Source organism: Rhineura floridana, chromosome 9 (genome assembly GCF_030035675.1).
Source record: "Rhineura floridana isolate rRhiFlo1 chromosome 9, rRhiFlo1.hap2, whole genome shotgun sequence".
Taxonomy (NCBI): Eukaryota; Metazoa; Chordata; class Lepidosauria; order Squamata; family Rhineuridae; genus Rhineura; species Rhineura floridana.
The window spans coordinates 35,737,735-35,765,647 of record NC_084488.1 but is presented as its reverse complement, the minus strand read 5'-3'; the positions used below and the strand labels follow the sequence as shown (position 1 = coordinate 35,765,647).

Sequence of the window (27,913 nt, the reverse complement as noted above, 5' to 3'; positions counted from 1 at the left end):
TCTGATGTAGAATAAAAAGATGGGGGAAACCCTGAAAGATAATAATATTTTAGCAATGTTTTCCTTTTGGAAAGGAAAGGGACTTTCCCTCTACCAGGTCCCATCCACCCAATCCCCTCCCCTCCCTCCCACCCCACCCTACCCCACCCTACCCTACCCCACCCTTCCCCTCCCCTCCCCTTTCCTCTCCTCCCCCAGATCGGTTTCACCTATCCTAAGCATGATTGCACAGGAGAAAATCCCACTGAACTCAATAAGCAAGCAAATGATCAAACCTACCATGCCCTCCTCCTCCATGTCTCCCCCTTCTCCTCCACCATGGTCAGTTTCACCTATCCTAAGCATGACTGCACAGGAGTAAATCCCACTGAACTCAAGAAGCATGAAAATGATCATATCTCCCTTTCCCCCTCCTCCTCCCCTCTCCCCCTTCTTCCTCTCCTCCCCCTCTTCCTTCTTCTACCTCCCCTACCCACCCACCCCTTCCCTCCCCCCCCTTCCATGGTCAGTTTCACCTATCCTAAGCATGATTGCAGGGGAATAAATCCCACTGAACTAAATACACATGCAAATGATCATTCTCAGCAGACTTGCACAGGATCTCATTGCTTACCTCCCAGATTAAAAAGCAGAGAAATTCACTAATAGCAAAAAAAACCAAACCCTTGCAGTTTAAGAACGTACCTATGGCCAACAGATATTTCTATCACACTTGAAAAAGTAGGGAAATTGGGCAGCTATAGTGAATGCACCAGGGGAGAGGGAGACCTGACCTCCTCTCTGAAATACTGAACTGCCCTACAAATTTGTAAAAATGCAAACACAATTTGGGTTGGTCTTTCACAGTCCAATCCACTTCCTGTGTAACTTGGAAGAATTTGGTAAGATGTGCCTTTGAGCATACGGTGAGTGGTGGCAACATCTGTAATCAGGATTATGTCTCTAAAGATGGAAAATTGCATTTTTTTCTCCAGAGATGGAGAACTGCATTTTTTGTATGTTTATTAGTGTACTTTCTTTGATTCTTTCCTGTGTTACTACTGTTTCTACAAAGAATCTAACCTAGAAAATTATATTTCTCTCATTAGTCATCCTAGAAATCTGTGTCAAATTTATTTTTATTAATTTCAAAGTCTTTTTATTGGTCAATGTCATATGATGGTGAAGACAGCCTTCTGTGTTTCAAATAGGAGGTTATATTCTATTTCTATTTTGGGTGCATTAACAGTTGAATCTGAAACTGCAGCTTGATGTAAAATTTGACTGATTACAATATGTTGCTACTTAAGCAATGAATCTAGTTGTTGGAAAAAACAAACTTGGCCTGCCCAAGATGCATGTTTTCAGCCTGCTATGCTTAAACTACTCCACATAAGGAAAGGTGGGCATGGTCAATTAAAAACATAGAGCACACCTAGAATTTTGCTAGAATATATTTCACCTCCCACTGTTTTATCTTGTGCAAACTGAGACGCTCTTAATGGCCACTGGAGGCTATTCCACAGAATAGTCAGTGCCGTTATTCCACAATTGTTTTTGGAGGTTTTTAGTGTAAATTATGTAAAGTGTTGCTGTATTTCACATATTCACAGAAACAGAAAATAATTTACCATAGGGAACTTCACTAAAATTGCAAAGTAAATCAAACATAATTTCAAGTAACTACCTCAACTCTATCAACTGTCTTGCTAAAACAAGATCAGCACAACATGTTTTTGTTATCTGGGCTAATTGGAGATGTTGCCACCACTCACCATATGCTCAGAGGCATATGTTACTGAATTGTTCCAAGCTACACAGGAAGTGGATTGGACTGTGAAAGACCAACCCAAATTGTGTTTGCATTTTGACAATTTTACAGGGCAGTACAATATCTCAGAGAGGAGGTCAGATCTTCTGCTCCCTGGTGCATTCACTATAGCTGCCCAATTTCCCTGCTTTTCAAACTTTTTTAGAGAAATATCTGTTGGTTATCGTTTTTTTGGCTATTAGTGAATCATCATTATGGTCTGCCATGATGTTCCAAAATAAGAGGCATGTTATGTAATATAAAATAAGAACATGATAGCCAGTGACAACTCAACTGCATCTTTCTGTACCGTAAACTTGGGTTGTAGATTCTAAACCCAGGCAACTTATTAAACAAGCCACAAGGAGCTATGCTTTCCCCCCCTATTAGCATCCAATATAGCAAACTGCTTCTTTAATAACATTAATACTAAAAGACATGGAGAGTACTGACAAATGATGCATTCCTAAAAGACATTATAACATGAATTATTCAATGTTTTAAGCAGTTGATCCACACTGTTCTTCAGACATATCCACATTTTCATCCACATCATTTTCTCCCAATAAGCAGGTTTCAATGTGATGTTTCATCATTCTTGCAACAAGGTCCTGCATCTCCTTCATGCATTGGTTATACTTTGCATGCTTTCCCTTTTTGCACAGGAAAATATTCCCAGACAGTGTTTCTGTTATGCCTAGAAGCCATGACAGTTCTTCTGTGGCAAAAGTGTGGGGGAATATATGAACTGGAAGCTGTGTCTGTACTAGCCATGGGGGAGAATATCCGCTAAATCAGACTCAGAACCGGATTTTGGCTGAATTCAACAGTCCGCTATCTTTTTGGACTAGCACTGATTTCTTGTGGTGGGCTGCAGCTGCAATTGGCACAGATTTTTCCCCATTTCCCCTCCCGATTTTATGTAATTATCTTCATAATTTCTTCTAAGTTGATGCATTTGTGTGTAGGTGTAATAAATAGGAAAAAACAAACAGCGTGGAACACCGTAAGCATTTACGTTAAAAACTACGCAATTTGTTTTCACAACCAAAAAACCTCCAAACAGCGGATCGAATCAGTAAGTATCAAAACAAGCAGGAACAAAAAAGGGCAGATTGGGATTCAACGACAGAATATCAGAATATAATCAGATCAGATCTAGGCAGAGAACCCCATCTCTACTCTGTACTATAATGTATTCCCTTTTTTCTTCTAGTCCTCTCCACTGTTCTTTTCTACTCTGCCTTTAGCTGTCCTTTTCTATATTGTCTCTGTCCTAGTTTCTTTGCCATGTGTGGCCCAGCTTCACCACCACATAAGCTCAGAACAACAGGGCCATTCCCATCCAGCCTGTGTCTTTGCACATTACTTTAGTCAGAGAAACAGAAACTGGAAGTCCAAACCTTCCAAGAAGCAAGAGTTTGTGGTTAGACTGAGCAGAACCATTTTCATGAGATTAAAAACTGAAATAAATGCCCATGTTTGATTGACAGGTCAATTAGCACAGGTGGTTTCTGCTTCAAACTGGCAAAAAAACCCATCCCCCCAGTTCAAGAAAGGCACACAGTGAAGGCCCTTCCAGATTGGCTTCACTGATCTACCAATATGATGTATTTCTTCATTCTTTTTTTTTTTTGATATATTTTTTATTTGGGAATATATATAGAAAAAGTATATTTTAAATATTAACTTAATTCATAGACCATATGTACAAAGACTAATACGTTACATATGTGTTTGTTTCCAGTCTATCGCTATCCACTTACAATACAAATACAATACATATTGCTTAACATTGGTTATTTGATAATAATTAACAAGTTGACATATCTCGAATCAAGGTATTGTTTTTTCTCCAAAAAAGAAAAAGAAAAACTATTGTACCATAAGTTATTAAAGGCAGTTGGAACCTGTGTTGGTGCTGTTGTTTTGTTTATATATGTAATAAAACACGACCATTCTGCAGCAAAGCTATCTTTTTTCTTTTGTCCTCTTACTGCTCTCAGCCATTGAGTGAGTTTCTCTGTAAGCGCTATTTCCCATACTATACTGTACCATTTCCTAATGTTTAATCCTTTTGCCTCCTTCCAGCATTTAGCTATCAGCATACGTGCTGCTATTAGGAGATACTCAATTTGCTTTTTTGTGTAATATGGTTTGATTGTGACCATCAAATTTCTTCATTCTTAGAGCTATTTATTTAATAAGAATTTTACCCTGTCTTTCTGAGGATTATGTCCCACTCAAGGCAGCTTACATAAATTAAAATCACAATAAAACAATAAAATACAAGTATGACAGGTGTGACAGATAAACATAGTCCTTAACATAGATTCTTATCCAACGTGGTGCAGTAAAAGCCTGCTGGCACAGAAAGGTCTTCACTGACGGACAAAAATGGCAAGAGAGGGGGCCATTCAAACCTACAAGGGCAAGGTGTTTCACAATTTAGGTGCGGCCAGAGAGACTCTTTGGTCCCTGCAACCCATGTTTCTGCAATAGCTGGGATACAGAGAAGGTCCTCTCCACAAGATCTTCCAACCAGCAATCAAATGAGGAAAAGATTTTAAAAACACACACCTTATTTTGGGCTACAGAGGATAATTTCCAAGCACTGCAATTTGAACATAAGCATGAACTATATTTACTGTTAAAAAGTATCAACTCAAGCTCTTCATTTAAAAAAATCAATACAACCAACATTTATTATCAAATGGTAATTTGCACCATTTCAGACTGTGGGGAAGGAGAAGCACACTCTTAAATACTCCCCCGTGTAAACAGTAACAACAGGAAGAGGAATAAAATGCAGACTAGAATTCTACCAAAATTCTATTTTATTTTCCCTCTCTCTCCATTTCTGATGGAGTGAGAATTTAATTGCACAGATACTGAAACTAGTAATTGAGTAACTTTCACTGACTGCTGCAAAATCATAATCTTTTCCCAGTTTCTGTCCCTCTTCCACTCTGCTCTGAAGATGTTTTGCTTTTTTATATATAAAGAGATCTGTTTCATTTGACTCTACCAGATGCTGCTTTATTTTTACTATGTTACTACACAGAGAAAGATTTCTCCAGACCTGTCGGTAACTCTCCTGGCAGGCCATGAGCTCAAAAACTGCTGATCCCTATACAACTTAAATCAAAATAGTTGCATTCATAGATATAGGAATCAAAATGCAGAGTCGAAATCCAATTACAAAATATGTACTACAACCTGCTAAAGCTAAGCAGATCTGGGTTTGGTCAGCACCTAGGAACTCTACACACACTGCTTTTTTGAGTACCTCGTAACAAAAGCAAAACATGAATGCAATAAATAAATAGTTACCTTTTTCTCCAATATTTGTCATGGTTACTGCAGTAGAGAGAGAAACAAAGTGAAAAATATTAGTTGGCATTTTTTGAACACAAACAAGACTTTTCCATTTTCTTGAGCCAATGTGTACATTTGTTAGCTAATTTAAATACTTCAGCTTTGCTTCCCTATACTTTTTATACTGCTATGATAATCAATTAAATACCCCTTCCAAATAAGACCCAGGGCAATATCTTGGTAGTTACAAGATCCATACAATTTATTTATAATAATAATAATAATAATAAATTTTATTTGTTAGTCGCCTATCTGTCCGACTATTCGGACACTCTAGGCGACTTACAACAACGGTTAAAATACAATATACAATATACAATACAAAAACAATTTACAATATACAATATATCTGATATAAAACATCAATTAATACAACAGAAAGCTAATCCACCCCAAAATTATAGGCCTGCCTGAAGAGCCAGGTCTTTAAAGCTCGGCGGAAGCCCATCAGGGAGGAAGCATGTCGGAGGTCATAACGGAGAGAATTCCAGAGGGTGGGGGCCACCACTGAGAACGCCCTCTCCCTGGTCCGCACCAGTCTGGCTGCTTTGACTGGTGGGACCGAGAGGAGGTCCTGTGTGACTGATCTAGTGAGGCGGCCTAATTGATGATACTGGAGGCGGTCCTTCAGATAAACTGGGCCGAAACCGTTTAGGGTTTTAAAGGTCAGCACCAACACCTTGAATCGAGCCCGGTAAACAACTGGTTATAAGAAAAAGATGCACGCGATATGCCATAAATAAACACAGACATTCTGGGGACAATATTGAAAGGATTATTAGATCTTTGGGTGACAGACAAACAGCTACAGCATACAAGAAGGAAAGGAGGGGCAGTCTTCCCAGTAAGTTCTAGCCTGTTTCCTGACTCCTGAGTAGAGCAGAGGGTGCTGTGTCAACTGGTCCAGAGGAGATACAAGTGAGCCAGCTCTCAGAGAGTGAGTGAACAGAGCAAGTGAACAGGGAGAACTAAAGGGTTTGGTGGAGGAGTTTGGTGGGGGAGGTCCCTAAAACTTTTTCCCCCTTGAATGGCGCACCACGTATCAGTGGGACTCTCCTATTTACCTGAAAGAGGACACTATTTACCTGAAGGTGGACAGGACAAAGCACAGGCCATTCCACTGCAAGTAGAAAGAAAGAAACAAAAGGCAGTAGAAACTATGAATGGGAAGGAAACTCCAGTTGTGGTGACCTGCAAGGTGTGTGCAATGTTTGTTTTCTTGCCTGAAAACAACATGGCGTACACGTGCAACAAGTGCAAGCTAGTGGCACTGTTGGAAGAAAAAGTGAGGGGCCTGGAACAGTGGGTGGCCACACTGAAGAGGACAGATAGATAGAACGCTGAAACAACAACAGCAAAGAAAAATACAGGAGGTGGAATAACAGCAGCATGTTGAAGCAGAAGAGGAGACTGTTGTGGAGGCTGTGATGGTAGAAAAGGGCCTGCTGTCTCCCCTGGTCTCAATGCCCTTTCTTCACTGTTGGGGGAACAAAACAGGTGAGATGAACACTGTAACTACCAGGAGAGGGAAGAGTGGGGCCACCAATTGGAACCTTACTGTTTACCCTAGATTTGCAATAATGAAGGTGGAATTGTTAGTAGATACTGAAATGGGACCATACACATTCATGACTCATTGGTAGTTTTCTTCTCTGTGCTTAATTTCATTTATGTGTAAAGGTAAAAGATATGAACCTTTCATGATGTAAATGGCATTGAGAGTTTAAAAAAACTGGGCTTACATCATTTAATTTTAGGTATTATTAGTTATACTGTTTTGACATAGAAACATTCCACATGGCTAAGCAGAGAGAGAGAGAGATGAGAAGCAGGGCTCACTCCACCGGTTGTGCTGAGCAGAGCTTGGAAAAGTTACTTTTTTTGGACTACAACTCCTATCAGCCCCAGCCAGCATGGCCACTGGATTGGGCTGATGGGAGTTGTAGTTCTAAAAAGTAACTTTTCCAAGCTCTGGTGCTGAGGGACCAGCTCTGTTTGGCTCCTTCTCTCCCTCAACTATTTCCATTCAAGCTGGTTATGATAAGAATTTTGTAATTTCAAAACTGGTGCCTGAATGTGCATGTTCCTCCTCCAATCCCATGTTTCTTTGTGTCTTAGTCTATAAGCCTGTGGGCAGACTGTCATTTGGTTTTGATGCTATGTAAGCCGCTCTGGGAGTTTTTTTGGCCTAAGAGTGGGATTAAAATGCTTTAAATAAATAAACAAATAAGTCACACATGGCTGAGTGACACTTAGCTCCTTTGTTCAACATCTCTAACTTAGTGATCCAACCTTGCATACTATGAATGTACGTATGTGGATGTACATGCATGCATTCAAGGTTTAATTAATTTCAGTTGGAGAGATTTAAGCATGTGCTCAATTTTCTCATTCAAATCAATGGGTTTCAAAGTGCTTAAATTTCATGTTTATATATAGATGACAGCAGCTATTGAGTACTAAATGTTGAATATTACTTATACCTGTCACAGCAAAATTATGCAGCAAATATTCCAATTAAAATACTTCCAACACAATGCACAATTGTCACATCATCTTTTTCAGGTTCTTTCCTCACTATTTTTAACAATTCTACACAAGTGACTCAACCAATGTTTCATGTACTACAAAGAGCAAAGCTATATAGTAAGCCAGTCTGTCTAATAGATAGAAATGACTTGCACTGAGGAGACTTGGTTCAAATATCATCACTGTCATGGATTGAGTGTGGCCTTGGCCAAGTCCTTCTCTCTAGTTGGGCAGAGCAATCCAATGCAGAGGAGGCCAGCAGGAGAGGAGCCAGAGGGAGGGAAGGCGGCATAAGGGACGGCCATATCCTACTGCAGTTCAGGAGCCCCATGGAAAAGAATACGCTTGCTGCACCAGCAGGGCTCAGCGGAAGGACACAATATGCATGTTTCCTTTTGTGACCCTTTTTCCTGGCGTAATGTTTGCAAGGACCGGGGGCTGCAGGATGGAGCCGAATGGGGCCAGGATGCACAGTAAGTCCCCCTCCCCTTGGTTCCACCCTCAACACACCTCTGGAATGCCCCTTTCTTGGGCCTTGGGCAAGCCCCCTACTACACTGGCCAAGCCTTGGCTGCACCCAGGTGAGGGATTTCTGCCGGCACAGCCCAGCTGCACCGACACCATCCCTCCTCCCCATGACATATGCCGCATCCTGTTACCCTCAGTCTGGCATAAACATCAGGAGGATTGTGCCCTAAGTGTCTTTTGACAAATAGGAAAAAGTTACCTACTTCACAGGCTTGTCCAAAAGGAAAATGTAATAGATTCTACAGCGCATAACAAATTCAAAAGTGATATAAAAATTATTTTCAGTAAACTTTTTACTTTCTGTTTTTTTGTAATCATATTATTTCTGTTTAGCATACATCTAAAATGTTGTCCTTGTTTTATGTTATATCTAAGCCACCATACTTTGACACTGTTCTGTTCAGTGCATGCAATACTGCTGGTATGTTTCTGCACTGGTGAAAATCCACTTTTGTTTTAACCAGAAATACTCTGTCCAGAGAAAGGCAAGCAAAGACTCCACGGTCCAGATCCAATCTAGTTGTGACTAAGTTCTATTGAAACCAATGAAACAAATTAGTCAAGTCACAATTAACTTTACCTATGACATCCAAACAGGGCTAACTGCTCCCAGCAATGCAAGCCCAATTTCTGCAGGCTGAGGATTACTTGGAATTACTTGGAAGCAATTCCAGCATTGCTCTTTACGGGTGTGATTTGCAAAAATATTGGGACAAGGTGACAAAAATTCCTGGGGAGGGGCTGTATTAATCTGCTACAGCAAAAACAACAGCAGCATCTTATAACACTGTTGTCATGGCCCCGTCAGAGGACTCCTCAGATGAGGACGACTCAGGAGTAACAGCAGCAGACCCAGGAGCAGCAGGAGACACGGAGGAGCCTCCTGAGAATCCAGCTCCTTCTGCCCCTCAGCTGCAGAGCACCCCAGGGACAGCAGAGGCCCTGCAGCCAGACACAGACAGTGAACAGGATACTCCCCCCTCACCTGCAGAACGTAGACAGCAGAAGGTCAGGCAGAAGAGAGGCAGGCCTGTCTCCTTAAGGCCCAAACGCTGAGGGCTCACACCTGCTGTCCATCCTGCTCTTTATAAGGCACACCTTGGCTGCAGCCTGTTGCTGACTGCAACGTCAGGCGTGGCTTTGTGTAGACCTAGTTTCCCTGCAGCATCTCTTTGACTGACCTCCTTGGCAATTGATCCCGGACCTTCACTGACCTCGCTTCTGGACTTCTGACTCGGCAAGTACGCTTCAGATAGGCCTGGCAGATTTACAACCCGACTGCTGGCTAAGGACTTTCCTTCCCTGCCAAAGACCCAGGAATTTCCAGCCCCCCCGACACTGCTGAGGCAGTGTAGAGCTGACAACTGTAAATATAACAGATGCATTGTAGCACAATTTTTTCATTTAAGGATTCCACTACAAAACCCATCTGTTAGTATTTAAGGTACTACAGAGTTCTTTTTTTAGTACTGGTATAAGAAAGGGCAAAGAAGAATAGATGGTGAAAAATACAGCTTTTTTCACCTGCTTAGAACAAAAACACTGGCAATTAAGTCACCAGAAGCCACTGCCAAGATCTTATACATATTTGTATCTTTGTTTTATACAGTTTAAGGAAGGAGACCTAATCCAGCAAAATCCCAGCTAATTTGCCTTTCAGCATATGTGAAACAAGGTGTTGATAGTTAAGAACGGATTGAACTCACATTTAGTATTTATTAATTATAGATCTAGGAGGCAGTGGGGATTACTTAAATAACAACTACGTAAGAATGCAATTAAGAGTCCTGCTGGATCAAACCAAATGTCCATCTAGTTTGTTATCCTGTTTCGCACAGGCAAACCAAATACCTCTGAAAAGCCCTCATGCAGAGCACAATAGCAATAGTCCTGTCCCACTGTTCCCCCACTCTCAGGTATTCAGCTGTTGTCTTTGAACATGGAGGTTCCACTTAGTCATCATGGCTAATAGCTACAGATAAATCTGTATTTAGTAAATGTGCCTAATTCCTTTTTTAAAAGCCTTCAAGCCAGTGGCCATCACTATGTCTTGGGGTTGATGAATTCCATAAAGAATTAAAAATTGTGTGAAGAAGTGCTTTTGTCTGTTCTGAATTTTCATTACACGATCCCAAGTTCCAGTGTTATTCTTCACATAATGCATAATTTTATACACTTTAATCATGTTTCCCCCATCCTCTTTCCCCCACCCTTGCAAACCAAATATACAGTAGGGCCCCACTCATACAGCGGGTTATGTTCTGGACCCCTGCTGTAAAGCGAAAACCACTGTAAAGCGGAACGCATTGACTAACATTGACCAAAATGGTGCCCAACGACCAAAAAACACCATAAAAGCAGAACAAGCGCCGTAGGAGAGAGGCATTTCTGCAATTGACAACCGCTGTATTAGCGGAACGCTGTAAAGCAAAGCGCTGTAAAGCGGGGCCCTACTGTACAAACCGTAGCATCATATTATTATACAGAAAATGTTAGGCCAACTCACTGTCCTCACACATCTATTCTTCCAACAAACTGCAATTATATTATTGTAGCCCTTCTCTTCATTGATCTGTATAAATATTGCACATTGGGGCGAGAGGGTACCTTTTCATGTTTACAGCTACATAGACTTCTATAGTGTTTATATTAATTTGCAGTGCAATTCTATTCTATGCATGTCTACTCAGAAGTAAGGCCTACTGAATTCAGTAAGACTCACTCTCAGGTAAGTACTTACAGAATTGCAGCCACAGCGTTTGTGTAAAGGATGGCAAATTGAATTATAACTGTTGCCATCAATAAATGGTAAAAAAATGTGTGTGTGTGGGAAAGAACACTCCATATCAATGACATTATTTCTAAAGCAATTACAAAGCAACATACTGCACAACCCTGCCTGCAGGCTTATTTAATAGACAAAAATATAGGAAATAGGGAAATGACCCAACAGGAAATAAAATGAAGGAAAATTAACTAAATGCGTAGAAGCTGGAAGAAGAACCCTGTCTTCAAATACTGACTAAAATCCAAAACTAATGGAAATGTTCTAGTAGCAGGAAGGGCATTCCAGAAGTAAAGAACAAGTTATGATATGCCAGTTTAGTTCTACTGAAACAAGAAGATCCAAAGACATTCAGCACTGACTACTGAAGAAAATGTTTGGTGAAATAATATTTTAAAATGACCAACTTTATGGCGAACTTTTAATAGAAATATCATATCATGATGGAAATTACCATCAAATATCACTATCAAGCTTAAACATTTAACAGTAGTGCAAAGGCTACAACACTGTATAAAGCATTCTCAAGGCCTAGTATAGATCAATGCTAATTCAGGTTCCTTAAAACTGTTTTGTTTTTATAAGCTCAATAATCTTCTACATGCTTAAGAAGTCCCAAAAATAAACATATGAAAGTGCATAGGGTAAACAAAGAATGAAAACAAATCATAGGAGATATACACATACATTTGGATACATATATATGTAGGGCTTGTGTAGCCTAGTGGCAAAAAGCCTGAGTCATGAACTAGGAAGTCACTTGTTCAAATGTTGTCTTAGGGAGCAATTCAAACCCAAGATCTACGGCTGGCTGAAGTCCCTCATCTTGGCTCACTCAAGAAAGTTCTGCATTCTGGTTCAGCAAAGGTCAGCTGACTGAGCAGAAGCCAATGAAAGTCCTGAAAAAGGGGTGTTCCAGGGGAGTGGTGGGAGCATGGTGGGGCAGGGGGAGATTTACCCTTATTCCAAACTCCAATTCAGTCACATGACCTAGCAACCCAGCAGACTAGCAACCAAGAAGTGTTCTGTATCTTTAAAAGTTGTGGAGGGGGGAGGGAGAATCCCACCTTGTGGTTTTTCCCATTACAGAGTTACAAGAACACCTGCACTTGGCTGACTTTCTCTTTTCCTAAAGATACAGGATCAGTCTCAGGCCAAGAACCTGGCAACCCTACAGCAGACATTACACTGGTAAAAAAAATTGTGTAAGTCAAACCATTTTAAAGGCTTGTTTTCCCTCTGTCAAGCTTGGGGTGGCTCAGCCAACAGTAGCCCCTCTCCTGAACAGAGTTTGGAATAGGGGTAACTTAAAATGGCATAATTTCTTTTGGATTGCCCTACTCATCACAAACCTACTAAGCGACCATTGGCAATATTTCCTGTTAGCCCTGTCCCTTTTCTGCAACCTTAGGATAATTAGGGTTGTAGGTAAAGCACTGCGAACAATTGATATGCACTATATGAATGCTAAGTTCTTTTTAAAGAGAGAACCCTGCCCAATTTGTAAAAAAACAACTTTGATATTATGCTATCAAATATAAATTCACTAACAGGCAAAAACCATTGCGGTTTAAGAATGTACCTATAGCCCACAGATATTTCTATCAAACTTTAAAAAGCAGGGAAATTGTGCAGCTATAGTGAATGCACCAGGGCAGCAGGAGACCTGACCTCCTCTCTGAGATATTGGACTGCCCTACAAATTTGTCAAAATGCAAACACAATTTGGGTTGGTCTTTCACAGTCCAATCCACTTCCTGTGCAGCTTGGAAGAATTTTGTAACATGTGCGTCTGAGCATATGGTGAGTGGTAGCAATACCTGCCATCTCCAAAGATGGAGAATTACATTTTTGTATGTTTGTTGGTGTTCTTACTTTGCTTCATTCCTGTGTTACTATTGTTTCTACAGAGAATCTAATCTAGAAAATTTTATTTCTTTCATTATTCATCCTAGAAACCTGTGTTAAATTTATTTTTATTAATTTGAATGCCTTTTTATTGGTCAGTGTCATATGATGGCGAAGACAGCCTTTTGTGTTTCAAATTGCAGGTTATGTTCTATTTCTGTTTTGGGTGCTTTAACAGTTGAATCTGAAACTGCAGTTTGATGTAAAATCAGACGGATTACAATACGTTGCTACTTCAGCAGACTCTAGCTGTTGGAAAAAAACAAACTTAGCCTGTCCAAGATGCATGTTTTCAGCCTGCTATGTTTAAACCACTTCATTTATGGCAAGGTGGGCATGGTCAATTAAAAACATAGAGCACACCTAGCATTTTGCTAGAATATATTTCACCTCCCGCTGTTTTATCTTGTACAAATTGAGACACTCCTGAGGTCCACTGGAGACTATTCTGCAGAATAGTCAGTGCCATTATTCCACAATTATATTTGGAGATTTTTTAGTGTAAATTTTGCAAACTGTTGCTGTACTTCACATATTCACAGAAATAGAAGCAAAAGAAAATGATTTTCTATAGGAAACTTCACTAAAATTGCAAAGGAAATCAGACATATTTAAAGTGACTATCTGAACTACGTCAACCGTCTTAATAATGTTGCTTCCTCTCTGCCAAAACAAGATCAGCACAGCACATGTCTTGTTTCTATTATTTGGGCTGATTGCAGGTGTTGCCACCACTCACCATGTGCCCATAGGCACATTACCAAATTCTTCCAACCTACACAGGAAGTGGATTGGACTGTGAAAGACCAACCCAAACTGTGTTTGCATTTTGACAAATTTGTAGGGTAGTACAATATCTCAGAGAGGTCAGGTCTCCTACTCCCCTGGTGCATTCACTATAGCTGCGCAATTTTGCTGCTTGTTAAAGTTTGAGAGAAATAGCTGCGGGCTATAGGTACATTCTTAAACCGCAAGGGTTTTTTTTTTTGCCTATTAGTGAATTTCTCTGCTTTTTCATCCGGGAGGTAAGAAATGGGATCCTGTGCAAGCTTGCCAAGAATTGATCAATCATTTGCATGCTTATTGAATTCATTGGGATTTACTCCCCTGCAATCATGCTTACGATAGGTGAAACTGACTACAGGGGATGGGGAAGGGAGAGGGGATGAAGGGCAAAGGGGAGGAGGAGGAGGGGAGCAGGAAGGAGGAGGAGGGGAGGAGAAGGACGTTTGATCATTTGTATGTTTATTGAGTTCAGCGAGATTTACTCCCGTGTTATCATGCTTAGGATAGGTAAAATTGACCAGGGGTGGGAGGGAGAGATGACTGCAGTGGGCAAGGAAAGAGAGAGAAGAGGGGAGGGGAGGAGGGAGAGGGGAAGAAGGGAAAAGCCAGGTCTATCATTTGCATGCTTATTGATTCAATGGGATTTACTCCTATGTAATCATGGTTAGGATAGGTAAAACTTACCATGGGGGAGGAGCAGGGGGAGAGGAGAGGGAGAGGGAAGGAGAAAGGGAGGGGAGACGGGAGTAGATGGAGGGGGAAGGAGGGGATGGGATGGGATTGGAGGAGCAAGAGGGAGGAGATAGGAGGAAGGAGAAGGGAGGGTGGGTTTGATCAGTTGCATATTTTTTGAGGTAGGACTAAGAAATTAAGGTTGATATAGTTATGAGAATACTCAGTGTAAATTTAATAAAACATATAAAAAATACAATAAAAAGGAATATAAAAGGTATAACATACAAAAGTCAAACAATGACAAACATGATACTATGATTTTCAAAAGTACGTAACTAAAACAGTATACATCATGAAGAATGTATCTGACGTGTACAAATTTTGTTCAAATGGTCCGTTTCTTTTATAGAGAAAAGAGAAATATATTTTTTGTTTAAAAAGTCCAGCCAGACGCGTTTTGACAGTTGTCTTTTTCAATGGCCTGAAATTAAACAAATACATAATACAATATATTTTTATGTCTTTTTTATAAAAATATGAAATGTTTTTTGAAAGATGGAAATATAATATAAAATATACATACTACTGATATGACTTTGAACAGAAATTGAATATAATGCGATAACCAAAGGAATTGCTAATATGACTTCAACAAAAATTGAATATAACGATATCCAAAGAAATCTGTAAAATATATACACATATCAAGAATAAACAGATGCAAGAATACAGAATTATCAAACAATAAAGATACATAAGAAGAAAAATATTTTTTAACAAAAAACTCACATGACATTCACTTCTTTAAACACTGTAGCTTGATACTAGTCTTCATGAAAAAGTTAACTGAGCCAATGCTCTTTTAATACAAAATTAGGGCCCAAAAGCTGTGAGGCTTTTGTAAATTAGTGAACTTCAAAACATCTGTGTTATGTATTCTTAAAGGCATATAACACTGAGTGATACTGCAAACTAAACTAATTGAAAAGAACCAAGAAAAGTGCTGGATATGTTGCACTCAACAAATATATTGCTACTTAGCAACTAAGTCAGAGGAATATATTGCTTTTTAACATAACTCCCTCTTTAACAAAAAATTAAAACTAAAGGGGCACTGCATCTCATATTTCTGATACAGCTTTTATGATTTTTATGTGAACATAAAAGCTGTATCAGAAATATGAGACGCAGTGCCCCTTTAGTCAATCATTTCATTGACCAGGGCCATACTGAATCAGAATTAAAATTTTGGATAATAGAAAAAGGTAAAGGAAGAGGCAAAATTCTGAATAATTTTTTGTTAAAGAGGGAGTTATTTTGGATCCACACCTTAAAAACCTTAAGTCCCCATGGTCTTAATGAAGAAATTAGTTGGCTACCCATTTTATAAAAATTTTATATACCGTATATTCCGGGGTATAAGACGACTTTTTAACCCCGGAAAATCTTCTCCAAAGTCGGGGGTCGTCTTATACGCCGGGTGTCGTCTACCATCTACCACTTATTACCCCACCTTACTTGTGTCGAGAGTGCGGGCGTGTGTGGTTGCTGCTAGTATCAAGCTACAGTGTTTAAAGAAGTGAATGTCATGTGAGTTTTTTGTTAAAAAATATTTTTCTTCTTATGTATCTTTATTGTTTGATAATTCTGTATTCTTGCATCTGTTTATTCTTGATATGTGTATATATTTTACAGATTTCTTTGGATATCGTTATATTCAATTTTTGTTGAAGTCATATTAGCAATTCCTTTGGTTATCGCATTATATTCAATTTCTGTTCAAAGTCATATCAGTAGTATGTATATTTTATATTATATTTCCATCTTTCAAAAAACATTTCATATTTTTATAAAAAAGACATAAAAATATATTGTATTATGTATTTGTTTAATTTCAGGCCATTGAAAAAGACAACTGTCAAAACGCGTCTGGCTGGACTTTTTAAACAAAAAATATATTTCTCTTTTCTCTATAAAAGAAACGGACCATTTGAACAAAATTTGTACACGTCAGATACATTCTTCATGATGTATACTGTTTTAGTTACATACTTTTGAAAATCATAGTATCATGTTTGTCATTGTTTGACTTTTGTATGTTATACCTTTTATATTCCTTTTTATTATATTTTTTATATGTTTTATTAAATTTACACTGAGTATTCTCATAACTATATCAACCTTAATTTCTTAGTCCTACCTCCAGTATCTGTTAAGGTTCCATTAGACTTGTCTTGATCCCAGTTACTCAAGCATATTTTTTGAGTTCAGTGGGATTTATTTCTGTGCAATAATGTTTGAAAAATGGAAATGGACTGCTTTCAAGTCTATCCCTACTTATGGTGACCATATGAATAGGGTTTTTGTGGTAAACGGTATTCAGTGGTGGTTTTACCATTGCCTTCCTTTGAGGCTGAGAGGCAGTGACTGGCCCAAGGTCACCCAGTGAGCTTCATGGCTGTGTGGGGATTCGAACCCTGGTCTCCCAGGTTATAGTCCAACACTGACCTGGGGGAGGGGCAGGGAGGGGAGGAACAGGGGAGGAGATTGGGTGGGTGGGTACTGGGCAGAGGGGAAGCCCCTTTCCTTTCCAAATGGAAAACACTGTGAACAGTATCATTGCTTTTCAGGGTTTCCCCACCTTTTTATTCTACAGCAGGCACATGTAGCCTCCCACCCAAATTTAAACCAAAGCTGTCCCTTGCCACATCCACACCAGACCTTTATTTCACTTTAGATGGTATTTATTTATTTATTTGTATACCGCCCCATAGCTGAAGCTGTCTGGGCGGTTTACAGCAACTAAAAACATCAAAAATAAACATACAAATTTAAAACACATCTTTTAAAAACAATTTAAAATACAATTTAAAAAATTTAAAACAATTTTAAACACACATGCTAAAATGCCTGGGAGAAGAGGAAAGTCTTGACCTGGCACCGAAAAGGTAACAGTGATGGCGCCAGGAGCACCTCGTCAGGGAGATCATTCCATAATGGCTTCTCCCAAAAAATCCTGGGAAGTGTAGTTAGTGAATGGTGCTGAGAGTTGCCAGGAGATGCCCTGTTCCGCTCACAGAACTTCAATCACAGTGACTGACTGTTAAACGTACTGCCTTCAAGTTGATTCCGACTTATGGCAACCGTATGAATAGGGTTTTCATGAGTCTGAGAGGCTGCGACTGGCCCAAGGTCACCCAGTGAGCTTCATGGCTATGTGAGGATTTGAACCCTGCTCTCCCAGGTCATAGTCCAACACCTTAACCACTACACCAGATTGACTGTTAAACCACTCTAGTCACTGGACCTCTGTCAGGAGAACAGCAGTTTTCTCTCAGCATCCTTCACAAACTACACTTCCCAGGATTCTCTGAGGGAAGCCATGACTGTCTCATGTGAAATCAAAGTCTGGTGTGGGTGTGGCACCGATTAGCCTAGCCAAGCAGCTGTGAGTCTGGCTTTTAAAACACTGACAGTTGATTCTTACTGAGCATGCCCGACATTATCATTCAGTTCAATGCAAAATTAATTAAAAATCAGCCAGGTATTTTTTTTTAACTTTTAAACTGCAGAAGATGAAGGTCATAGTAAGGGGCAAGGTCAGTAATAGGATTACAGGTCCTCTGTGAACATGGCTGATTTTTAATGACTTTCAACAGATTATGAGAACTCTCCGAGAAAAAAGTCCAAAAGGGGTCTGGGTTTTTCCTCTCTCTCTAGACTTTGAACTCTCGATTCTTTCTGACTGTTTTGTTTATAGCCATGAAAATTGAGATGGTTGTTAAGCAAGCATTTCTGAGTTCAGGACTATATGTTTTGTAAGGTTTTGTTTTGATATGAACTTATGAGAAGCAGCAGAATGGCAAGGGGGGTATTTTCAATTTAACATTGAAGAATGTGAAAAATCCACCCTGGCTATAGCATACAGCCACTTTTGTGGCTGTATAATCCCAAATGTCATTGGAACATTGTGGCCTTTGTTTACACTAAAAAGGTTCATAGCCAAAGGAAAAAAAGAACTGTCTACAAAAAGACTTATAGTAAGCCAAGCCCATGGAGCAAGACACGGTATTTGTTTGTATGTAACAAGACCACAAGAACATAAGAAGAGCCTGCTGGATCAGGCCAGCGGTCCATCTAGTCCAGAATCCTGTTCACACAGTAGCCATCCAGATTCCCCTGGGAAGCCCAAAAGCAGGACCTGAATGCAAGAGCATTCTCCCCTCCTGCGGATTCCAGCAACTGATATTCAGAAGCACACCACCACTGACTATGGTGGCAGAGCAGAGCCATCATGGCTAGCAGCCTATTTATAGCCTTGTCCTCCATGAATTTCTCTAATCCCTTTAGAGAGCCATCGAAGTTGGTGGCCATCACTGCATCTTGTGGCAGTAAATCCCATAGTTTTTCCAATGCACTATCTGAAGAAGTACTTTCTTTTGTTTGTCCTGAATCTTCCAACATTCAGCTTCATGATTTAGAGAAACCTGTTGAGCAGAAAGGAGCTACCACAAGCCTTTGGCTCTTGCATTCCTCTCTCCTGCAGCCAAGAGGAAAACTTTGGCAAGTTGGGGTCAATTCCGGGGGGATGAGAGGAAGGTGATGATCAAGCAGAAGTCTGTTCCACTCTTGCAGTGTTGGATTCTGCCCACCTGAGTTTTAAACTAGTAAACTGTAAATTAAAATCTATGCACAGGATTGGGCTTTTGGCACACCATCATGTATCAGCCTAAATATAGCTGCCCTGGGCTCCTTCTGGGAGGAAGGGCGGGATATAAATTTAATAATAAATAAAAGTATGCTCAACATGCGATTCTGTATGTGATGGTGCCTATCAGAAATCATCAATGTGTGCAATAATTTCTGCTAGACAACGTTTGTCCAAATGGTCATGAGAATGTGCCCTATATTTTCAAAAGACAGAGAGCACAATGTTTAGGGGAAAAGCTAATAGCCTAGGAAGTAATTCAGGTCAATATTCTGAAGCCAATAATTATGTTTATAAACACTGTGGGTACAGTCCTGCTAACATTAACCAGATGCTGACTTTCCCATAGAAACAAATACACTATGGCTTAAAGTGTTTTGCTTCAGATAAATGGTATCTTTAAACAAAGCCTAGGTTTCGAACAAAATGTTTATATCCACCAATCATTTTACAGGTTATCCAACTGTCATGGAAGATAAGTCTATCAATAGCCATCAAGCAATGACCAGGAGCCAATAAACAGCCAGTAACCCTCTGCTTTGTCACTTCATATTTCACAGAGGCAAAGTAAGAGAATCCCTTTTCTACTTGCTGCCTGACAAGAGAGGTTTGCAGAAAAGAACGACTGGTGTGGGGTTGTATTTGTAACACACACACCCCAACTGATGGCACTGCTGCTGCGTCCCAGCATAGAATACAAGCTGAGTGCTTTTTGAAACAGGGACTCTCTGGCCCATTATATGCTGGCAGCTTTTTTTAAAAAAAGTGTATCCGTATGGTGAATACTAGCAGCTTTCCTGTTGCTTGTCAGGCTTAAGTAAATTATAACTACTGGCCAGATAGCTAAATGGAACCTCCATGTTCAGAGGCAGTATACCATTGAATATCAGGTGTTAAGAGATAAACAATGTCAATCTCTCCCATACTGCATTGCTACCTGCTCTGAAGAGGAAAAAAATCAAATCAAGAAAGAGAGGGTGCATGTCTACTACAGCGCATTGGGTCAAGCTGTGACTCAAAACTAGGTCATGCAACTCCATCCTTTTCTTGTTTGTTTCTTTACATTTTTAAGAGAAAGGAAAATATGGGCGGGGAGGAGAGAAAGAGTGAGACAAAAAATAGATAGAGGAACAGTGAAAGAGATGAAGAGGTACAATGGACCTATGTGTTAAAAATGACAACTGGATCATATTGTTGCAGATTGGGGTTAAAATGGGCCCCAGGTCTGAAAGATTGAAAACTAGGGTAATTCTGTGGTAACCAACATAACATTTGTAAGTTTCTTTACCTAAGACTGTGTTTTAGCTAATATTATTTGAACTCCAATTAACATTAAACTATTTTTTGTTAACTGGATTAACAAAAATCCCTACAAAACAACCGGAATTAATCGGATTAACAAAAAATCCCTACAAATCTTTCCTACAAAAATAATGAAGAAGCATGCTACAGGTGGTATAAATGGTTTATTTAAAAAAGATGTGGAATTCCATATAAAAGTTGGGGGAGAATTTTTACTTTGAAGATTTGGAGAGCAGCCGGGATATCTGGGTTACGAGCTTTAGCGCCAAAGCTGAGGCGGTGTTTTCGTGCTTTTTGCGAGCTATATTGGGGTTGCCATGCTGCGCCTCTGCGGCTGGACTTCGCCTTGAAGCGGGCTTTACATCAATTGAGTGTTCAGCCTGGCTCCAGGCTTTTAGATTTTGGGCCAAAGTGGCCTACACTGGACCTTAGGGTACTTAAACTTGTTATGGAGGGATTCCTTTATAAGCTCTTGGTCCAAGATCTTTAATGAAAAGATAAAGTGTCTTGGCTTTTCACTGGAGCTATTGTCAACCTGGGACCTTGAGGTAACGAATCATATTGTTGGTCAACGTATTAAGGACATAGACCTTCAATTCTCAATGGCTGGAACACATACATCTTGCTCACCCATCCATTTTGGCTTGAGCTTTTTGTTTCCAAAATATGCAGCTTATTTTGAAACTTTGACTTTTTCGCACTACCGATCCCTGTTTACCAGAGCCAGATTTAATTGTCTTCCCTCTGTGGTATTAGAGGGCCGTTTTCAAGGAACCCCCCTGGAAAGGCGTCTTTGCTTCTGTAAATTGGGGGAGGTTGAAACAATTGGACACGTCCTACTTTCCTGTGAACTATACAGGGATGCTCGATCTAGACTTGTTTTTCCAATCACCAAAGCCTTTCCCGGTAGATCTATTGAGTGGCTCGTGCAATATCTTCTGTCTGACAAGGATAAAGACACTACTGAATTAGTTGCGAAGTTTCTCTATGTAGCTCAGACTTTACGGAAAAGGCCAATCTGTACTACCCTGGCCTCTTGCTAATTTATTATCGTTAATACTGTATTTGGTTTTAATCTTGTTTGTTTAACTGACTGCTTAATAACTTGTATTTTGGGTCTATGAGCGCATAATAAAATTTGATTTGATTTGATGAAAAAGATGTGACCAACATAACAGATTTGAAACCTCAAGAATTTATCCATAACTTGGATAAATATATTCTCTAAAATTATGAATAATTTTTAAAATCTGCAGAAATATACATAAAGAGCTAATGTTTCATGGACAAATGTTAAACTTACAGTAATTTTTTTTGGAAACTGTGGAAAAATGGTATTCTGGCAAATGACCAGTGACCAACATAAAATGTGACAATATAGTGACAGACACTTATAAATAAATGCCTCAAAAGCACAATGCTGTATATGTAACTATGCATTCACAAGTTGCAAGTCAGCTTCAAGTATATGTGGGAAGTTGTAATGCCTACAGGAATTTACACTTGGCTGTGGCAACACCCTAACAATTTATTTCTTTCCTATCTCAAACTCAGCAATAACTACATTGCCATCTGAGACCAGTACTTCAGTGGTTGCTTATGCTTCTGCACTTTCTTCCAGGATAATCACATTTCCTACAGGGATATTATTCCCTGTGTTTGTGGTGTTTTATTTCAAATTATATGAAGAATTCATTTGTGTTCAAGACTGTCTTCAGTCTTTTACAAGGTAATACTGTTCCCTGAGGCAAGGCAAGAGACCTTCAGCTCCTGAAGTGAATTTTGGTATCTCTAGATGAGCCCACCTATTCAGCCTAGCTAGGAAGAGCCAGTAGGGATGGCCCTGCCTCCATAAAATACCTGAGCTTCTAGATCAGCCTTTCCCTACCAGTGTGCCTCCAGATGTTGTTGGACCACAATTCCCATCTTTCCTGACCGTTGGCAACGCTGGCTGAGGCTGATGGGAGTTGTGGTCCAACAGCATCTGGAGGCACACTGGTTGGGAAAGGCTGTTCTAGATACTTCAAGAAAGGGGGGGCTCCAGGTGAGAAGTATCAATGCTACACTTTTCTAAACCATGACCAGGTTGAAGTTACTGATAGTTAATCTAAAAGGAATTACTAAATATATTAACATATAATATTAGCTTTTTTTCCTAAAAGTAATACATGGGTCCACCCTCCCCTTGTTTGACTTGTCTTTCAGACTGTATGCTTCTTAGGGCAGGGACCTGTCTCTTTTTGAAAAATTGTAACATGCCCTATATTGATAGTGTGGTACAATTAATAGGCCTAATAATTATTAAATTTTGAGAGAAGGAATTATGACAGCCTAAAAGGGGAGTTAAATGACACACGTAACAACACATTTATGCTATGCAAGTTGCACATTGTGGCATTATATTGGTCACAAGAACTGTTTTGTATAAAATACATTTCAAGTAACCTCTCATCACATTTTCTTAATGCCAAACATTTTATTTATTTATTTATTATTTGATTTATATCCTGCCCTTCCTCCCAGCAGGAGCCCAGGGCGGCAAACAAAAGCACTAAAAACACTTTAAATCATAAAAACAGACTTTAAAATACATTAAAACAAAACTACTTTCATAGAATCATAGAATAGAATCATAGAAGCATAGAGTTGGAAGGGGCCTATCAGGCCATCGAGTCCAACCCCCTGCTCAATGCAGGAATCCAAATCAAAGCATTCCCCACAGTTGGCTCTCCAGCTGCCTCTTGAATGCCTCCAGTGTTGGAGAGCCCACTACCTCTCTACGTAATTGGTTCCATTGTTGTATGGCTCTAACAGTTAGGAAGTTTTTCCTGATGTCCAGTCGAAATCTGGCTTCCTGCAACTTGAGCTCATTCTTCCGTGTCCTGCCCTCTGGGACGATCGAGAAGAGATCCCGGCCCTCCTCTATGTGACAACCTTTCATGTACTTGAAGAGTGCTGTCATATCTCCCCTCAGTCTTCTCTTCTCCAGGCTAAACATGCCCAGTTCTTTCAGTCTCTCCTCATAGGGCTTTCCCTGATCATCTTTGTTGCCCTCCTCTGAACCCATTCCAGTTTGTCTGCATCCTTATTGAAGTGCGGAGACCAGAACTGGATGCAGTATTCAAGATGAAGCCTAATCAGTGCTTAAAACATTTTTAAAAAGCTTTGAAGACATTTTAAACTAGGTTAAAAAACATATTTTTTTAAAAAAAGGTTTAAAAACATATTAAAAAGCAATTCCAACACAGAAGCAGACTTTTCATTTTTCATTTCATTTTTGTATATATGCATGGGGAGGGGGGAAGTATGTGTTTTTGTAACCAACATAGGTTTTGTTGTCCTAAACTCAACTGATTTTTTTCCTAACATAACATTTATTCTCAGTTTACCAAATGAGAAAGCAAAACTATCAATACAATAAAGGATCATTAACTTATTGTCTGTTTTCTTGGAGAGGTCTTTAACTGAAGGTTAGGGGGGGGAATAGAGAAATTCTGAGTCATCTTGAATGCCACGCTTCTGGTTACTTTGAAAAATTGTTGCCAGACAATGAAACTGCTAAATTATTTTTAAATGATATAGAACATGTTAACTGTATATGAAAATGGGAAAAAAGGGCCAGCTGGTTGACATTTTCACTGAAATATCCAAGTACTGCTATAGTGTAAACTAGAACAGCAGTGCTACCTACTACCTTAGACTTAATGTGTAGCACGCTTGTGAAAGAAGTTGGCCATTACAAGTATAGGCAGTCTGCAACATGTGCTGTTAGCATTTTATAAGCATTTACTATATAGTTTAAAAAATACCTTACTATATCCACTGAACACGAGCCACTTCCTTCAAATGAGGGCATTGCAGATTAACATAAATTCTACTAGAATATTATTCCTAGAACCATTTTAATGGAAGCCAGCCTTTAGCACATTTAACATTATTTTACAGCTCTGGAACTGAAACATGGAAGGCATTTTATTCTACGTTATGTATGCGTAGTAATAGTCTTGTAGGCACCATGAAATATAAAGTGATTTTTTTCTCTCTGGCACAAAATTTATGGACAACAACAGAAAAGAGAATGAAACAATCAGATGTGGATCTAAATCCCCATAGCACATTCATATTTATATACAGTAAAGCAAACAGAAACAGTAATTACAATGTACAGTTTCAATTCCTAGAAATTCAGGCAGTAGTTTTAGATGTACTCTATGAGTACACTGCTTTGTTAGTTGTTTACTGTCTTGCAGATAAGCATCACCACCACAGTACTGAACCAGCACACTTAAGAATGTTTCAGTGCCATGACTGGGACCTAGATTAGCATTTAATTAACCCAAGAGACATTATTTACAAAAGGCAGAGTATCTCTCAAGAGACTTTTCTTTTTATTCTCAGTGGATTAAGGAAAATGCAAAAACTCCATTTAAATCATACCCCATTTAGAATGTTCCTACCTTTCTTTTCAACATCAGAGTACTACAAAATAATGTTGCGGCAGGAGATAAGGGAAGATCTTCTATTCACTATGCAAAGTCAAGCGGGCTAGATTTTGTATTTACACATTTCTAATAAGCAATGTGCACTGGGTTAGAGTAAATACATGCATTAAATACAAACACAATAAAATCAGACATGGAAGTGTCCCATTAATCTGGCCCTTAGCCAATGATCACCTGCTAAATGTCACAAGTTAACTGTATGCCTATCCTTAGAGAAATCAAGGATTTCTCCTGTCCGTATGTTTCAAGTCTATACTTCTTAACATAGGATTTTACCATATTATTCTGCTATGTAGGCATGGGGAAAAGAACAGAATTGTGAAGTGAAAGATCCTATTTCGCTCAGCTTAGGAAATCCTAGCATGTAAACAACAACCTGCAGTAGTAGCAGCAGAGTAGCTACTGTTGTCACCACTCCCAAAGCAACACAGCATGTTGCTTTTTGCACAGGAAACTCTATATTACAAACCCCACATGCACAAGATCACACAGTTGTACTGCATTTACATGGATTAGAATTACCACTTGGCTTAGAAATATACATGAAATGCATACCAGAAAACCCACCTTTCTATCACTATTTAGTCATCTTGAGGAGTTGTACAGTAGTATCAAGTGCCTAATCTATATCTCAAGTGATCAAAAAAATTAAAGGGGGAAGTATGTCAGTGATCTCGGGTAAAGAGAAGCAGAATTTCCTCAAATTCCAGCTCCTGGAATTCCAGCTCCACATACGGAGTGCCCACTTCCTCCGCTTTTGTGGAAGGTATTCCTGTCAGCTGAGTGGCAGGGGCCAGCTGCCTTAGGAAAGCCCACTCAGGGGCAATACATTACTTAGGTTGAGTAAGTGTATGAAAATGCGTGCGTGTGGATGCACAGATATATAAAAAATCCAAACCCCAGTAGTATTTTGTCTAATAATACTAAATGGCATAAACTTAAAGAGTGAAGTGCAAGTTCTGATGTGTGTGTGTAATAAAGAGAGGCAGTAGGAAAGGCACGAGGGAGTTAAATGAGGTTATGTTGCAAGGAGGAGGGAAAACACAAGATCCCCTAATGCCGCCACTGCTTCTGCCCCCAACACAGCTTGAGGTACAGAGCCACCGGGGGGAGGGGGGGAGAGAAACTGGTTAAGCTTGCGGAGAAAGTAAACGAAGGAGGTGGGACAAATCTCCAACTCAAGCGAAGCCCTCCCGTGCCCGCATCCCGTTTGTCAGCCAAGTTCTGGCCAAAGGTGCCACTTGGGAGCTCTCTTCTCCCTCCGGACCCCCATTCTCCATATGTATAATTCACCATCCCCCCTCTTTACTCGCACAGGGACTCACTTAGGCAGAGCTGGCCGACGTAGGCGTAGTAGGACCAGGCGAGGATGCTGCCGATGAAGAGAACCGGGACCCAATAAATCAACCACTGGCAGCGTTTCCTCACGCCCCCCACTCGAGTGTTGCTCCGGGACCCGAAGCTGCCGGAGGAAACTGCAGAAGTCGCTGGCCCTGCCGGCGCCGCCATCTTCCCACACCCCATTCTGCCACCCACCCCTCCCTCGGCTTCTTCAGCTCCTCAGTCCGTCAGGGGGCCCGGGGCCCTCGCAGCACATCCCAGCCGGCGGCGGCGGCGAAGCCGGTGCGCTCCCAGGGCTTCTGCCCTCCTCTTCAGCCCCCGCTGGGCTGCTCCTGGCGTCGCGGTGCGAAGCGGCCGTTCCTCCCCTCAGCCGTCTCCAACCTCCGACTTCCCCTCCCGTTGTCCTTCCCGCCAGTCACAGGCTACCGAGGAAGCTGCCTCAGCTCGCAATCCCTTGTCCCCGGAGGAGGAAGGTGGTGTTATTGCTGCGCCCCTGTTCTCTGTTCCCGCTAGCCCAGGAAAGTGAGCTAGGGTGACAGACCCACATCCTGAAGGGCTTTTATTTTATGCTTTAAAAAATCCCTGTTCCAGCCCAAGAAAAGAAATCCCTCCCCCCGCCCGAACAAGCACTGGCAGAGAGGCGCTGTTTACGTAGTATTTCACTCAAATGCGGGCAGTTCAGATAAGAAAGCAGGAAAAAGCATGGCTACCTGCCCAGACTACCCTAAATCCGACCCCCTCCTTCTCTCCCTCCAAAGTTCTTCGGCTATACGATGGGCAAACTGAGAGGAAGCAAGATAGGGTGCTCTTGTATTTCAAGATTTGTAAGCAAAGCTCTTCTGATGATCAGGCACTTGTTGGGATTTTCAGGCCGCACACACACTGTGTGCCTCGCCAGGATAGGCCGTGTCAATCTATCTGCCATAACAACCGTCATCACAAATCCTCCTTGAGGCCACTTTGGTGTTCTGCATAGCAGGGATAGGCAAACCTCAAGGCCTGTTGGATCTCTTTTATTTTTTTATTAGAGCCCCAAACTCTCCCAACTTGCATGAAGTGCAGAAGACAGAATTAAAGAACGGTGCCTCTGGATACACTCTTGAGCCTAGTAATTTGTTTTAGTACCAAACCTGAATTGAGCTCACAGTCCTCCTTGCACACAAAAGCCCACTTCTGATTAGGTTTCTTCATTTCAGCAGCCTAATTAAGGTAGAAAAGGTCTTTCTTTTTGGCTTTTGATGAACACTTGGAAGTCAGAAACTCTTGCTGTAGCAAATCAGGTAGAGATCTCCCAGTATATCCCAATGTACTTTCTGCCCACCCTTGCTGTAGAGCACCTAACAAACTAGTGCCATAAAAAGTATTAATTTACTAAATTTGTCATTGTGTTACTCCTGAATAATAATGCTAATAGCATACATTTATTTGTTTACATCATGATAGTGGCCATCAGTCCCAGCATTCAACCTGCTTAGGTGCCATTGATCATAAAACGTAGTATGAGCGGCAAACATTAGAACTTGACAAAGCATTGTGATGTTATAATAGAAGGAAATTTACAGCATAATCCGATATATCGGCTTCCTCTTTCCGCAAGCCTTTTAAGTAGAGACCTTACCCACAGTCTGTCTCTGTTGAATTGCTTTTTAAGATGTTTTTGAAGCTTTTTAAAGGATGTTTTT

The 27,913-nt window shown here is 40.3% G+C and overlaps 1 protein-coding gene across 3 annotated transcripts in view; it reads right to left on the bottom strand.

Moving 5' to 3' along the window:
* Window positions 1-26,987, bottom strand: part of ZDHHC2 (zinc finger DHHC-type palmitoyltransferase 2) — a 63,572-nt gene extending 36,585 nt beyond the window's left edge. The window contains exons 1-2 of one of the 3 annotated variants that reach the window (XM_061584189.1): window positions 26,216-26,987; window positions 5,123-5,149 (exon numbers count right to left, since the gene is read on the bottom strand). In XM_061584189.1, coding sequence (XP_061440173.1) covers window positions 5,123-5,149; window positions 26,216-26,414 — 226 coding nt within the window. In that variant the 5' untranslated portion in view covers window positions 26,415-26,987. Of the gene's footprint in view, window positions 1-5,122; window positions 5,150-11,696; window positions 11,862-26,215 lie in introns of those variants that run through there. The other 2 variants (XM_061584188.1, XM_061584190.1) reach the window with 2 other exon arrangements.
* Window positions 26,988-27,913: the final 926 nt, after the last annotated feature.